This window comes from Calonectris borealis, chromosome 1 (assembly GCF_964195595.1).
Source record: "Calonectris borealis chromosome 1, bCalBor7.hap1.2, whole genome shotgun sequence".
Lineage (NCBI taxonomy): Eukaryota > Metazoa > Chordata > Aves > Procellariiformes > Procellariidae > Calonectris > Calonectris borealis.
The window spans coordinates 27,591,907-27,604,109 of NC_134312.1; the positions used below are offsets into that span (position 1 = coordinate 27,591,907).

General features: G+C 43.7%; 1 protein-coding gene across 10 annotated transcripts in view; it reads left to right on the forward strand.

Annotated features, from left to right (window-relative positions):
• Positions 1-4,451: 4,451 nt before the first annotated feature.
• ANKRD26 (ankyrin repeat domain containing 26) overlaps positions 4,452-12,203 on the forward strand; it is a 59,491-nt gene continuing 51,739 nt past the window's right edge. For 9 of the 10 annotated variants that reach the window (XM_075147054.1, XM_075147072.1, XM_075147099.1 and 6 more), the window contains exons 1-6: positions 4,452-4,889; positions 8,908-9,022; positions 9,268-9,441; positions 9,553-9,659; positions 10,186-10,323; positions 11,094-11,242. In XM_075147054.1, the coding sequence (XP_075003155.1) occupies positions 4,687-4,889; positions 8,908-9,022; positions 9,268-9,441; positions 9,553-9,659; positions 10,186-10,323; positions 11,094-11,242 (886 nt within the window). In that variant the 5' untranslated portion in view covers positions 4,452-4,686. Of the gene's footprint in view, positions 4,890-8,907; positions 9,023-9,267; positions 9,442-9,552; positions 9,660-10,185; positions 10,324-11,093; positions 11,243-12,203 lie in introns of those variants that run through there. The other variant, XM_075147129.1, reaches the window with a different exon arrangement.

A 12,203-nucleotide genomic window follows, 5' to 3' on the forward strand; every position in this document is an offset into this window, starting at 1 on the left:
TTTGGCATTGGTTTCTTTTTGTCTGATGCTGGTTTGATTTTAAACATCAAGTGTGCAAATTTATTTCAGAAAGTCTCAGCCTTTCAAGAAATCTAAGCTAGCTTGAACTTTAAAAAGAAAGCTAGCGATCAGTATGTGAGGCTCACAGAAAAACTATTTACCAGCTGAAGCTTTCAGAGCACTTTACTGGGAACAATCACAGTTCTCTCCCTCAATATCAATTGAAAACAATGCCTAAGCCTGTTCCAAATCCAAGTTTATCAACATCTGAAATACAGCTGGCACAAACTCTAAGCACAAACATTTCAGCCAACAAAGCAAATAATAAATACATCATTAACCTTCTGCCTACTCTGTTATTTGCTATAGTGGTCCACTGCTGGAATGAATAAAGTCACCATACCTCTCCAGCAGAACGTTTCTTGCAAATTCTCCATATTCATGAACGCTTCTGGGCAGGGCTATGAGCACGATAGACTCAGAATAACCAATGTGTTACATCAACTGTGTGGATGAACCAAACCCAACCATGTCCAACCATAGCTCTGACCCAACAAAACATTGTAGCTCAAATAATTTCACTAACATCACTGGAATCAGTGATACACTTGATATTGAACTGGTATGTAAAGTCTTCATGTGGTTGGATTCTGAACATCCAGAATTTTTCAGGATGATCAATAGACTGGAAAGAAAAATGAGTGAGACAGAGGCAATGAAACCATTCTTCTATTGCTTCTTGGTATGAGAACAGGAGAGGCCTCAAGGTAGTAAAGAGCTTTTTGTAATGAATTTCATTTGGGAAGGCTCAGGGGGAATCTTATCAACTGGGGAGGAAGGGGGCAGTAAAGCAGAGCAGCAGCCTTTTGGCATCCAGTGACAGGTTGAGAGGCAATGACCACAGACTGAAATCTGAAATACAGGAAATTCCATTTAAACATAAGAAAAAACATTTTTAGTAGCAGGTATGCACTCATAGGGCATGATTTTTAAATAATGTTGAGAATAACCACATTAGTAGGAATGCTACTATCTATTCCTTTTGGAATTGAAATCAATTCTCAATGCATTACAGTCCTACTTTTAGCAGACGTTTCTCGCTTTCTTATGGTTTATATTCTGTAAGTAGTTTAGTTAAAAGACAAATGTTTTATTTTGCTTTACCAACTAAAATGGAACTAAACCTAATAAATCCAATTACGACCTACCTGGCTCCACAATAACACACTCCAGAGTCCATTTCAATGATAACTGTATATAGTTACAACATGCATGTGCTTGCCCAAAAAGTGTGAGGCAGTGAACCTCTGCGGTTCTGAATATGCTAGTAAGTCTCTTCTGTTACACAGTAACTCTTTTACTGTATTGAAAAGAAACAACATTTCTCGTTCATCACTTAGAGGAAGCCAAAAGAAATCCATTCCACATTCTCAATGGAAAACTAGCTGTTAATCCTACTATGTGCACGTGTGCATGGGATATGGTGTGAGTCTCAGACTGGACTGGGAACAAGTAAAACTGCCACTCAGTCGAGTAAAACTCGACTCAGCATACCCACTGACTGTGCAAGGCTCCAGAGGTGGCACACCAGAAGCACCACCACAGCTCCAGCTCTCCACCTAGACACAGCAAAAGCTGTCACAGTCACTTCCTGCAGGATGCATGTAACAACCCAGTTCTCTTCAAAGCTTCAGAGCAGGTAATGCCAAGCAATGCAATCTTCCTAGACAGCTTTTCTGGGTTGTACCACCTATAAATACAGCAATTGCAAAGCAGGTGTACTAAACCAGATGATTAGCAGCATATGGTTATCAGCCTGACAAGCCTTTACTGAAATTTTTCCTTCTTGGTAAACAAAATACACAGAGTGATTTAATAGGGGGAAAATACAGATTGGAAAAAGGGAATTTTAGACTACCATTTTGTACCTCAGCGGTACAAAGATTGTGAGCTAAATTATCCAGCTACAGTGAATCACGTTGAAGGAAAGGTGTACCTTTAGCAGACTAACTCAAATACCAAGGCTTATGCAACACTTAAGCCACACTTAAGCCCTATTTGGAAATCTTCCTGTGGTACACAGGGTGCAGGGTATGAGAACAGGAATGAAACATTTCATGCAGACAGTAATAGAAATAACAGTTACTAGATGGTACTGAGAGAAAGCTACAGATAAGCTACATAGAACACATTGAAAGGACAAAGCAACACATTAGGAAATACCAACATCTTTAAAAAAACAAACAAAAAAAAAATAAAAAAGGAACTATTAAAAAAAATTAAAAATAGGAATGGATTAAAACTAAAACAAAAAATTTGGATATGTTCAACATCACCCATGAGCCAAACAGATTGAAGAAATAGTATGAACAAAGATCAAAAAGCTGGCAAAAATTAATATGAACAGCTGATAATTGGTTTAGTGATAGATTCTAGCTATTCATTTTGCATCTTTTTTGGCTAATAATGAATGAACAGTTCCTGTTGTGCCCATATGACTATAACCACAGGCCCCATCAGCACCCCCGTATCTTCAAAGCATGAAACTAAATTTCAGCCCCATCAGCTACCAAAGTCCCTACCAACTAAAGCTGACTCTCTAATCACAGGGCTTTTATTGATACCATTCTGAAATGTTTAACGTTTGACAGGGACTCTTGGTCTTGGTTGGGGAGTGACCTGTAAAAACCAGAAGTTTTTGTGGCTGAGTATGTATCCGCTTGAAAAAGGACTTGAGAAGAAATACTTCCTCCGGGAAAGAGCGTAGATATGGATTGTGTTTACTCTATATTGCCATCTTGTAAATAAAATCATGCCTTTCTTCTAAGATGTCTGGAAGAAAACAAATATACCCAATTAAAAAATGCATTTTGCTCTCCATTTCTCCATTAAATGGTCAGACTGATTACAGAGATACTCTCAAAATGGCTACTCATAGCCATTTCCCAATACTCATAGAATTTAAGTTTTGCAAACTGAATTTACTTAGCTGTGGTTTCAGCAAAAGAGTTTTTTCTGTCTTTTTTAAAATTATTATTATTATTTTAGCTCTTCTTTCTAGAAAGCAGGTCTGAAACAAGAGAACACTTCTAATACACTGAGAATCAACTAATGAAAGTGACTGTGCATCAGCCACTTTGGTACAAGAGAACACTGTCAGAAGCAAACAGGCTTGTTAAAGCTGTGAAGACTCATTCTGGAAACGAAAATGAAGGTTTTAATACGTATACCATTATTAGTGATGAAGGAGAAGAAAGTATTTCAAAGGGCTGAATCTCCTCCCCAAAAAGTGGCACTATATTCCTGTTCTATTGCAATAAATATTTTCACTCCTAATCATAGTGAAATGTGTCCCTCTGTTTTAATTAGGTTTTGTTTGCCATCTCTCCATTTTTTCACAAACTCATATGCAAGAAGCAGTTCCCAAAGATAGGAAGAAGTGTTCTGGCAAGGTGTTCATTAGCCAAATAATCTAGGGTATACTGTACGATGACATTACCCCAAAATCATATGGTATTTTATAGTATGGTTTCACCACTCTGAACTACCTAGCGGCATTACTGTCGCAGGACAATATTGAGAATGATTCCCGACTTATCTATACCAAAGGCGTGACCCATCTTTTGATTTCTGTACCACGTTTTCCTATAATCAGTGTGTGTGCATGTTTGTATTTTTTTGTGGCAGTGCCAACTCAGCCACATTTACTAGAAAGTAACTTTCCGATTCTGTCGTGGGTAAGGCATGTAACTAGACGATGTCTGATGTCCCCTCCATCACATTTCCTACTATATTAATCCTTGCTGTTTGTTCCTTTGCATCCATTCACCCAAGCCTGATAACAGCATTCAAGCAGTACTGCTAAATAAACGGGGACATGAGTTGTCAGAGAATTCTTTTGACTGTAACTCTTTTGAGATTTTCTTGTTCTGCACTAAATGTGCTTTCTCAGTTCATGCAATTTGCTTTTAAAGCAAACTAGGCCGAGCCGCCCCGTGCGCTCCCTGCAGCAGACCCCGCCAGGGGCCGGAGGGGAATTGCTGCTGCCAGGTACATCAACACCCCCACGAGCTTCACAGCGATCTCCGAGTACTCCGTGGGGTGCACAAGCCCCCCAGTTGCCCGCCGGGGCACGCCAGGCCTCTCACTGCCCCCACCGCCCTCGGCAGAGCCGCATCCAGCCGCCTCCTTCTCCGGACCCGTCGTCGCAGCCTGGCGCCTGAGGGGGAGAAAGCGACATCACTCACCGTTTGACACACCTGATAAACAACTCACACGGGCAGACCAGGAATGACCTTAAGGACATGTATGCCGCCATCCCCTTTGGCATTTAAGCGCCCCGCTAGCACTCCCGACCCTCCCGAGGCTGCGCATGCGCGGACCCGCCCGCGCTCCCCGCGCGACGGGCAGAGCGGGCCTTTACCCTCCCGTCGCCGTCCGACCGCGCCTGCGCGGGGCTCGCGGTCGTGTGGGAGGCGGTGGCCCGGGGGGCCGGCGCTATCACCGGGGGAGTGCGCCCCTGTCCTCGGGCTGCCGGCCCGCCAGCGGTTCGCTCCGCAGCAGCCGTACCGGGCCGAGGCCGCTGCTAGAGGCTCCGCTCCCCTGCCCAGGGCCCGACACAGCCCGCCGTGTGCCTCCCGCCGTCGCTCCCCTGAGGCGGGACCGTGCCCGCGTCCCCGCCGCGGGATGAAGAGGATCTTCGGGTTCGGGAGGAAGAGGAAGGGGCAGCCGGCGTCCGGCAGCGCCTCCCTGCCCTGCCCCGCCGGTGCCTACGAGCTCCGGCAGAAGGACCTGGGCAAGCTGCACCGCGCGGCCGCCAGCGGCGACCTGGCCCAGGTGCGGCAGGGGCTGAAGAAGTACGGCATCGACGGGCGGGACAAGGCGGAGCGGTAAGGGGGGGAGCAGCGCCGGGCCGGCGCGGAGGCGCGGTGGGGGGTCCCGGCAGCGCCAGGCAGCTCAGCGGCGCTGGGGGCACACGGCCGCGTGGCTGCAGGGAGCGGGAGGGCTGGCCCCGCAGCCGAGCTCAGCCCTCGGCCGGGTGTCAGGCCGGGGAGTCAGGCTTGTGCTGCCAGAAACCCTTGAATTCGGCCTAGCATCCAACTGTCGCCTTCCCCTTTTTGCCCCGGCCTCCTCAGGGCCCTCACTCCCGGAGTCATCTTTCCTTGCCTGGGGGCGCAGGAGTGGAGGGGAGCTGGCAGCAGCCTGGCGAAGGTGGCTTGCAGAAGGAGCCTCACGGCCATTCTCCAGCCAGGCTTTGAAGTCAAAATGCAATCGCATGCATCTCTGTGCATCTTTGAGGGCTCAGCGTGCAGGTTTAGTAGTTGACCCGAGAAAGCTGCACTGCCTTAACAGGGAGTAACTCAAGGAGAGGTAGGCACTGCAGTTAGGAAAGAGTTATAGCGCAGAATAAACGTGTTGTATATTGATGCTGCATGCACATCTAACTGGTGTGCCTTTTGTGACTGTGATTTGGCAGCGAAAGCAATAGTCTGATTTTAGGTGGCAGTTACTTAGTTCTTTGCTCTGAGGCTTTGGTATAGCTAATCAGTACCTTGGATTGGAAGATCCGGGCAGTGACTTGCAGGAGAAGCTGCTTCTTCTGGCAGGTGTTATTGTGTGCAGTTTTGAGTCAAGCACAGCAAGTACTTGGCAATTATATCTGAACGAGAAGCCCTGGGCTGCAGCGTAGCTCCTGGTGGTCGTAGTAAGCATAAGGAAATCAGCTGACATTTTTGGGTCTTGCAAGTGTCAACACTTTAATGCCTTTTCTGAAAAGACTCGGAGTCAAAATCTTCATGGTATTCTGAAGACATGCTGGTTTTATCAGAGTAGCTCAGCTTTGTAGGCTGTCTGTCCTGAAGACTGGACTTTTGCTAGCCAACTAGCTTATTGCCCTGAAAACACCTAAAAACACCTAGATTTGTAGGAGAAGCAAGGACGAGCACGGTAAGCATGCACTTCAGTAATGTGGGTTGTGTGCCTGAGTGTTGCCAGTCAGTGTTTATGTAGCTGGACATGGGGGATGCAGTTTAAGGTGGATTGAATGCGTTTTGTGCATACTCCAGGTCACGGTGCCTAATGACATTTATGGAAATAGCTTCTGAATGTTTCTCTTTTTTTTTTCTTCTAACTACCTGCTCTTTCACTGTGGCTGATTCAGTCACTCATCAAGTGTTAGCAGACCCTGGTAGGAAAATTGGCTAGTTTTTGCATTTTAAGTTCATCTTGACCAGAAAGCTTTGTTTCCTCTGGAAAGGTTTTCTTCTGTGTCTCATGCTATTATCAGTGTTATAACTGGGCAAATAAAGTAACACACTAAAAAAAAATTAGACAAGGCAGTGTACGTACAATAGAGCACTGCAATGGTTTTGGCATGATAATGCCCAGTGCTGAAAAGCTGCTGAAAAGCTTACCTGAGAGGAATTCGGTGGACAGAGTCTGCCTGGTTGCTGCAGCCCCTGTGCACTATACCAGCCATGAGGGTTGCAGGCCCACCTATGCCCTCTTAGTGTTTGTGGCTGTGATATGTGGTGCGTGACCACCACATGCAATTGTGTTTCAGAGCTTCATTGTGTCCTACAGGGACTGGAAGAGTTGACATCATTGGAAATAGATGTAAAGAATAGGAAATGTGGGTAGTAATGGCTAAAATGTGTGCATTATTCATATGAATATCTCAGTTCTGCTCCTCAGGATTTCCAGAAGCAAAATCCTGCACCAAGGACATGGCAAGTATCACACTTTCCATAAAGTGGGTCCTGTAGCCCACAGGACCTCCCAAAAAATGCGCTTGGAACAGCATCAGTTAGGAGCAGGCAGCTTTTCAGAGGTGGTCTAGCAAAGGCTTCAGCCTTGCTGAAAGAGATGGGCAAAACTCAGCACAGAGTTGGAAGCACTGTAGGCACGATGCCTGCTAGTTGTGAATCCTGGGTCAAAGCTAATTGCTAAGAGAGATTTACCCTGTCAGCTGCCTGTCAGAGTGAACTCTAGAGCTTTTCATTGCTTAGCTTGTAGCTGCTGGGTCATCGGCTCAAGTGCTGTTTCCCTGTGGTCTCCCAGTGGGGTTGTTTTGCAGCGTCTCAGGCATCAGCAGTTCTCTTCTACCCCATGGGTGATCAGCGTAGTATTGCAGCAGCAGGAGAAGCAGAATCTGGGCAGGGTCCCTAGGGCTGGGTGGCAGAACAGCTTTGGTGTTACTGGAGGCCTCTTGCGGGCAGGCAGCTGTGAATACTCTGATGTTCTCTGCCAGCCTGTTCCCTGATGTGGATCTTCTCTGGAGCTCAGCAGGCTTTGCTCCAAGCAGAGCCATCTCCTTTCCTATTGACAGACTTAGAGGCTTGGTTGAGGAGGGCAGCAATGAGTCTGCAGGTTTTCTGAAGGCATTTCTGTTTGCAAAGTTGATAGTGACTTTTTCAGGTTTGTCGTGTTTCCTAGTGCTTGGTAGTAGCAGCTTTGAGGTGATCGTGGACTCCTTCATAATCAGTTCTGGTTAGCTTTCAGATAATCTCAGTCAGTCATTTCTTCAGAGATGAAGGATCCTGCATACTTACATGGGAATCTCTCAAAAAGTGGTGGTAGTTGCTCTACTCTTTTGTTGATGCTTTAGTCTCTTGTTCCCTGTCTGTAGCAAGACATTACAAGTTCTTTGAAGTTTTATGTGTTTTTCTTGTCCTCATCCTTGTGCCATGGAAGAGGCTCATCAGCTGCCCTGTAACAAGAAGTATCTGCATTACAAATTGCTGTGTTTCTGCATCACATGCCACTGCATTGTGTACCCACCATTCCCACCTAGCCAGTGAACTGTTGTGCTCCAATCTCTCAGCGAGGTACCAAAACAATTGCAAGGTTAGTTGAGCTTTCCTAAATACAGAGAAGGACCTACCCAGAGTGATGCAGTTCAAAACTAGTGCTGGTATCCCCCTCAGTTCTTGAGGAACTGCAGGATTTTTATTGCATCACCTTCCTGGCTGTTTTCTAGCTCGTCTCCTGCTGTGTTGGGACAGGTGTCCTGCAGAGCAGCAGGCACTTTGCCTTCTGCACAGAGCAAATCTTGTGCTGCTTTGTGCGTGTGATTTAGGGGGAAACACATGCAAGGACTTTCTGGGTAATTGTGTCTTTGGGTACAAGTAGGCTGGTTAATTGACATCCGACCTAGGATGTTCTGTGGTTTGAAGGAGCCCTTTTCTTTCTGGCAAGGCTTTAACTTGAAGAAAAAAGTTTCATTTTCTTATGCTGGTCATGTATTGTGGAAACACAGTATTCCCTCCTTGGAGAGGACTTCCTCTATAGTAGGCTTTTTATGACTATGATACTTACACATGTCAGGAAGGTCAAATATTACTTTCCTGTAGTCAGGATTACAGTGTTCTGCTGTTTGGTTTGCTACAAGTTATCAGAGGCGCTTTGGTGCAAGTGTGGTGTTGTGCTTTCTGCCATAGTAAACAAGCTAGAGAAAAAGCAGAAATACTCAAAGTGCAGAGAAACACTAATATTCTTGCTATACAACCCATCTCCTACATCTCCGATACACTTCTGGCACGTGAATGATCATAGAAGAACTTAGAGGTTTACTTGCCATAGTCCTCAGATTCCCAAGCTTTGGTCTCTCTTGCTGTGGCATGTGTGTAGTCCTGCTGGAGGCAGTGACCAATGCCTGGGCACAGGAATCTGTGCAGATTCAGTTCTACAGTGAAGGAAATGTCACCTTACTAAGCGGACACGGCGGGGGGTTTTTGCTAGCGAGCCTCAGGCATTTGGTGTTCAACTGCTGTTACTGGTAATGGAATAAGAAATCTTTTCTTAAGCTTGCTTTTTGCAAAGTGAAACTTGTGGCCATATCCATTTATCTCAGCCTGAAATGATTTCTTTAGTTTCTGTTTGTGCTAATTTAATGTATTTAATTTTTAGGACACCTCTGCATCTCGCTTGCGCAAACGGCCATGTGGATGTCGTTACATATCTAGTAGAAAACAAGTGTAAGCTAAATCTTTTTGACAATGATAACAGATCGCCACTGATGAAGGTATGTGGAATATGTTATGTTCTTGCAAGTGGGGCTTATAGATTATGCACTAAATTATATGTATCTTGCAGGATTCTTTACATAGACTTGTGTAGAAACATGCATATTGTAATTAGCGTGGAATAGGCATATGTTAGCTAATCTTTGAAGGTGCTCTTATTTTCCAGCATTGGGAAGCTGGGGGAATTGTAACAGAGTGAAATGTAAATGCTGGAAGTTTTTCCTTTTTTGTGTGTTGTTCCCAGGCAGTACAGTGCCAGCAAGAAAAATGTGTGGCTATTTTGCTAGAGCATGGTGCTGACCCGAATCTGGCAGATGCTGACGGCAACACTGCCCTTCACCTTGCTGTTACATCTCCTAATACATCTGTAGCAGGGCTGTTACTTGAGCATAATGCCAATATTGATGTCCAGAATAAGGTAAATTTTTATATGTGTTGAGGAAGTTCTTTCAAAAAGTTGCATTAATATTTCTCTTGAAGGGTTTTTTGACTTTGATTTTTAACTTGACTTATTTATCTGTCCTTTCAGGAGGGATATACCCCACTTATTCTTGCTGTCACCGAACATCATGAAGAGATGGTAGAGTTTCTCCTTAAAAAAGGAGCTGACGTGCATGCTCGAGATCAGTGTGAAAGGTGAGGGGTTTGTCAAAACTCTGTGTGGGTGTCTCTAGTATTCTTTAGGTTGGATTGATGAGAGGCATGGGAATGAACTCTGAAAAAAAAAACAGGGAGCCACACAGAAGGAGCTATTTCTGTGTGACTTGTGAAAGCAGATCTGCACTTGGCTGCTGTCATACCTCAGTGGATGCTTTTCACATTGAGGATTACAAAAAGGCGTTGTCTGTGGTGGCCCTTCTGGCAGGAAACGTGCCATTAGCTCAGCAGCATTGCCTCAATTCAGAAAACCCCTCCTGCATGGCAGCATAGTTTGTATGTAAATGTTGTCTATGTGGAAGTTTTGTCTGAAGATTGAACACTTAATTGTTTTAACTCCCTGTCCCATTTTATTTTTTCTCCTAATACTTAACGAAAACTGCTTTTTCTTTTGTTCATTTTAAAGTAATGGGGAAAATACTTTTTTGGAGACCAAATAGGAATAAATATAATTACAGTGTCTGTGAAAGATGATCTATTTCATATCATATTTTGGATGTTTCAGAACCCCACTTATGACTGCTGCTTCTGGTGGGGAGCTTAATTTGATAAAAGTTCTTCTTCGATATGGTGCTGATGTTTCCCATAAAGACACTAATGGATGGACAGCTGAGGATTATGCTGTTATTCATGGATATTCTAGGTAAATTTTTAAGTTTATAATTAGAATAAGTTGTCAGTTATCAGTGTGGATTTTGAACATCTTTGGTAACAGCACCAAGGTTTAATGGTGTGTTGAGACCTGTTTTGGAGCTATGCTCAATGACATCTTCTGGTATGTATCATTCCTGTGTCTAGTGTTAATTTGGAAGTTGAGGAAAATTTCCACCCAGAATTCTGTTAGATTTCAAGTTTTGTTGCTAAGCTCACATCTGCCCAGTATAAACTCTAAAAAAGTGTCTGTAGCCTACAGTTACCCAGAGGTGGAAACTGCCAAACTGAAATGTGTGTAAACCCTCTCCCCAGACCAGCACGCTTGTCCTTACTGACTTCCACTACAATGACCAGGAACTACCAGCCTTTTGTTTCAGAGGAGATCTAACTGATACCCCTTTGGTTAAAATCTTAAGCAGTTCTACTCCTCTTATGCATAGCTTTGTATTTGTGGGTGTTCCTTCTCTAAGGTGGTTATGTGTACTTACAAGCTGGGCTGAAAAAAATGTACCAAGCAGGAGTTAATAACTTCGTAGGTATGAATATGAATCTATAGAAGCAATTTGACTGTAGTGAATATTAAAGTACGTAGTAGTCATGCAGTAAGTGCTGTGTGTGAATACATACAAGTATATGAATTCATATGGCTATGAATATATGTAGGACGGATAATAAGTGGCTGTTAGCTATTCTATTAAATGGTACATGCAAGTATGTAGTTATTTTTACAAAATATATTTCCTCCTTTTCTCTATATAGTCTTAGTAAACAACTGGCAGAATACGCAGACTGGGAGAACACAGGAGAAGCTTCTGCAAGTGGTGTACAGGGCATCATGGTACTTAGCACTCCTCACCAGGTGGGAGCTGCTGGCTTTACATTGGGCGCACCTGCTGTGGACAGAGGAGGTAGGATCCTTAACCATGGAGGAGCTCATGAAGAAAATCACTGTGGCCTTTTCTTTAGGTGGTTTGTATTGTTAAAGCTTATTGTTTTCAACATTGACTTTAGCAGTGGCATCAGATGGAGTAGCACAAGAAGTTTTGTGAATGTGCTGATTTGTTGCTAGTTGGAGTTGCTTCTTGTCAGGCTGTGACGGCAGTTGTGATTTGTGTGCTATGTGTCCACTTACAGGTTTGTTGCCTTCTGCCCATCAGATTGCCCATCTATGTAGGTTTTCCTATAGGGAGAGAGAAGGGGGGACAGGGAAGGAACTAGACCAGAGTGTTTTTGTTTTTCAGATGTGTACTTTTACCTATAGATGGCCATTCAGATTGTGAAAATCCAATTGCAAAAGCAGGTTCATCCTGAGTAGGTGTTCGTCTTTCTGTAGTTGGGAAGCAACAGATTAGTTAGCAGGAAGATATATGTCTTGTTGATTTCCAGTGAGTTCGTGTGCCTTTGTTTTAATATTAATACTTTCACCTGCACTAAGCTCGTTTTAGTGGGTCATCTTATTTCTCAACATCAGTTACAATTGTTTCCATTTAGAGACACATTTAGGAAAATTTGTTTTGGAAGAACAACAACAATACAATGTCTGTGTATACTGTATCTTCTTGGACATAGTTTGATTTACAATAAAAATAATGCTTTTCTTCCACTTTCAGTAATTTTATGAAATAAACTTTAAAAAATCTGTATTACCTTGTGATCCAGAAAAACAATTAAATTGCCTTGTGATCAAAAAATTAACTCCTTCAGTGAGTTTGTAAAATCCAATCTATGCTTATGAGCTCACATAGCCCTAGAGGAATCTTAGAAAATTAATATTTCAATAGAAATGAATTTGTTTTTCCTGTGCTTTACATCTCAGGCCCTACAGTGGGAGGTTTTATTCTTTCTGTTTTTTTAAGAGTGTTATATCAG